General features: G+C 51.8%; 1 protein-coding gene across 1 annotated transcript in view; it reads right to left on the bottom strand.

Annotated features, from left to right (window-relative positions):
• Positions 1-1,517: 1,517 nt before the first annotated feature.
• The window catches only part of RNF165 (ring finger protein 165), a 14,729-nt gene continuing 13,167 nt past the window's right edge, over positions 1,518-3,079 (bottom strand). Inside the window, exons 6-7 of the mRNA XM_011361128.2 lie at positions 2,827-2,933; positions 1,518-2,296 (exon numbers count right to left, since the gene is read on the bottom strand). Coding sequence (XP_011359430.1) covers positions 2,179-2,296; positions 2,827-2,933 — 225 coding nt within the window. The 3' untranslated portion in view covers positions 1,518-2,178. The remainder of the gene's footprint in view (positions 2,297-2,826; positions 2,934-3,079) is intronic.

Genomic DNA, 3,079 nt, shown 5'->3' on the forward strand with positions numbered 1-3,079 from the left:
CTTAACTCCTCAGCTAGACTGTCACCTCCTCCAGGCAGGGATACTGCCCTCTGTGCTGTTGTGTCTCCCGGCACCTGCACTGGCAGGAACTCAGAGAAGATCGCCTTAGTCTGAGTAAGATCCTTGAGTAACCCTCCCATGAGATGCCACCTCTCCCATTTTTCCCATTTTCTGCGGTAGGTGGACAAGCAGCCATCTCTCCACCTGACAGCTCCAGTTGTGCTAGAAGGTTCTACCTCAAGCCAAAATCTGCCTCCCAGTCATTTTTACCCGTTGGTCCTGGTTTTATCCTTTGTAGCAGCAATGCAGACTCAGACTTTCTTTATATATGTGCTAAGTATCTTGTGCCCCATAGCCTTCTCTTAGTGATATAAGGGCATTGACACTGGGGCAGAGAGAGGCATTGAGGGCAGTGCAAATGAGGGAGAGGAGAAGGGGAAGGGCATAGGAAGAGAGCAGAATTCCAGCTGAGCTGGTGTTTTTCACCTACAGATAAAGTAATTTGGGTTGGGATTGGTGGATTTGGTGCAATTTGGAGGATTGTCCCATCTCCATTCCTCCGTCCTCCCATCTCTCTACTCCCTTTGAGGTTCAGAAAAATTGTGGGGTGGTGCAGAAAGACACATCGTGTGATGTCACCTGGAATTTCCAGGTCTGTCTCTCCCACCACCACCATTCCCTAAACCCCGAGGAGGTTTCCAAGAGAGAGCTTGCGTGTGTTGGGCAGATTGTATTCATCCTCACAACATCTAGGTGAGGTAGAGGAAGTGGAAATGGGAAAGCACTGTTGTTTCTCTCCACTCTAAGGAGAATAAAACTGAGGCACAGAAAAAGAAAGGGACTTGCCCAAGGTTATCAAAGAGTCAGAGGCTAGGGACACAGCACCTCCCAAACCCAGCCAACATGGACTCCATCAGGATGTGAGACATCCCAAAAGAAGCTCATGGTCTTCCTCAAGGTCCACGGTGTTTGACCTCAGCCCTTGTGTGCTAGCTGAGAGCACTTTGGCCAAGACCAAGTGTCCGTCACCTATTCTATCTTATCTTCATCTTCTGGTTCGGTTTTTGCATAGGGAGGCAGTGGCCACATTGCCCTTTTGTGACAGGGCGTGAGCACAACCGAAAGGAAGCAGTTGGTGCGAGCAGGGGCATCCTCACTCTGAGGAACCAGGGGCCAACTCCAGTTGGAGGCTGGCCCCTCCCCGGTTCAGTGTGGAGCTGAGGGGGTGGCCGGAGCTAAGTAGATGGGCTCTGGAACTGGGGAGCCCTCCTTCAAGACAGAATTCCCCTCTTACCTACTCAAACTCTACCTGCCCAACCCTGGCCAAGCCCCTCAGAGGCCCATCAGAGACCCTTGCCTGCTCCTTTTTCAGTCCTCCCCTTTCCCGGATGCCCCCTTCCATGCTCCGTGCACTGTAAACATGAGAAAAACAAAAGCAAAGGAAGAAACAAAATCAAAAACAAAACAAGAACCCCCCCCCCCCCGCCTCCCAGCCTGGGTGAAAAAAAAAATCATCCTTTTTCATCATAAACAGGATTTGGCTTTTTTTTTTTTTTTCACCTTTGATTCCTTTTTCTTTTTCTCTCATAAAGACGGGAAGATTTGGGCTGTCGTTGGTTGGTTCAGTCAGGCACCAAAACAAGAAACTCAATGAGAAATATTTGGTGCGAATTAGGTAATAGCGACATGTCCACCACAAGATGACTAGAGCACCACACACAACATTTTTCTTAAGCTAACATGCTCCGGCTGCCATCCACAGAAATAGCTAGAGACCCCTACATGGTTTCTACGTGGTCGAGAGGTATATGTACAATCCTTCAAAGGACAGGATTGAGGGGCCAGTCTACCAGCTAGGACCTTCAGGATCACATCTAGATTCTCGGCAGGCAGCGTGGGCCCCACCTTCCCACCCCTGCTCCGGGCACGGCCAGCTCCCTCCCTTCCACGCAGCGAGGGGAGGCGGATGGGGACAGTCACCATTCTGGATGTGTGGATCCTCCCCCGACCCCTCCTTTCCCTTAGACACTGATACCACCAACTCCTCTTTCCACAAAATGTGCTTGCAGGCTTTTCCTCTACATCAAATGGCTCAGAAGGCAAAGTTTGGCTGCAAGGGCTATGGCCGTGGGGGGACCTGGTGAAGGAAAATGGGGTGTCCACTGGCTAATTCCTCCCTCAGCTGTCGGCTCCCAGTTGTGTCTCAATGTCCACCCGGCAGATGGGGCATTTCTTGCTCATGGCGAGCCACTGGTCTACGCAGAGTTGGTGAAAGAGATGCATACATGGTAGGCGCCTGGAAGAGAGCGGGGTGTCAGAGCGATGGTCGAGGAAAAGGGGCCCGGGGCTGGGCCAGGAGCTGAGGGATAGCGCTACTCAAGGGACCAGGAGACTCACACCTGGGATCACTAGCGGAGTGACCAAAGAGGGTCTTGGGAGCCCTGTCACGGAGTGAGGCTGTAGCTGGGGTGGGAAGTCGTGGCAAGAAGGAGAGCCCCCAAGCCTTCCTCCTCTACGAAGCCCTTTCAGTTCAGCCCGAAACAATGCCATGACTTTGTCTTAGACCCATCCAGGCCAAATATCAGGTGTTCTCTTACACTTAGTATCCACGAGTCCACACCCACAGGCACCACACATCTAGAATGTTCTACATCCCGCCTTTCTAGAACAACTACGAAACACACTATCGCACGCATGCACACACACGCAGGGGCGCACACACACTCACACATGTACAAGCAAACCCCACCCCAGACACAAAACGCATGATTGGTCACCAATATCTGAGAGCAAAGGGAGAGGGAATCCAAGAGGTCGGCCCCCTACCTCACATCTTCTCCATCTTCTAGCATAGACAGACAGATGGTGCATTTCTCGTCTGTGTCTGACTCCTCCCCGTCTTCTTTCTTGCCCTTGCCATCCTGGGGTCTTCGCTATGAGAAGCAGAGAATTCGTGAGCTGGAGCAGACTCACCTGGTGGCCGTTCTCTTTCATCCACAGCGTCCCACATCTCTCAGCAGCCTCTTCCTTTACCTCTTGCCCCCAGTGATTCGGTCTCTTTTTGAGTTCCTAAGTAACA

Source organism: Pteropus vampyrus, unplaced genomic scaffold (genome assembly GCF_000151845.1).
Source record: "Pteropus vampyrus isolate Shadow unplaced genomic scaffold, Pvam_2.0 Scaffold3, whole genome shotgun sequence".
NCBI lineage: Eukaryota > Metazoa > Chordata > Mammalia > Chiroptera > Pteropodidae > Pteropus > Pteropus vampyrus.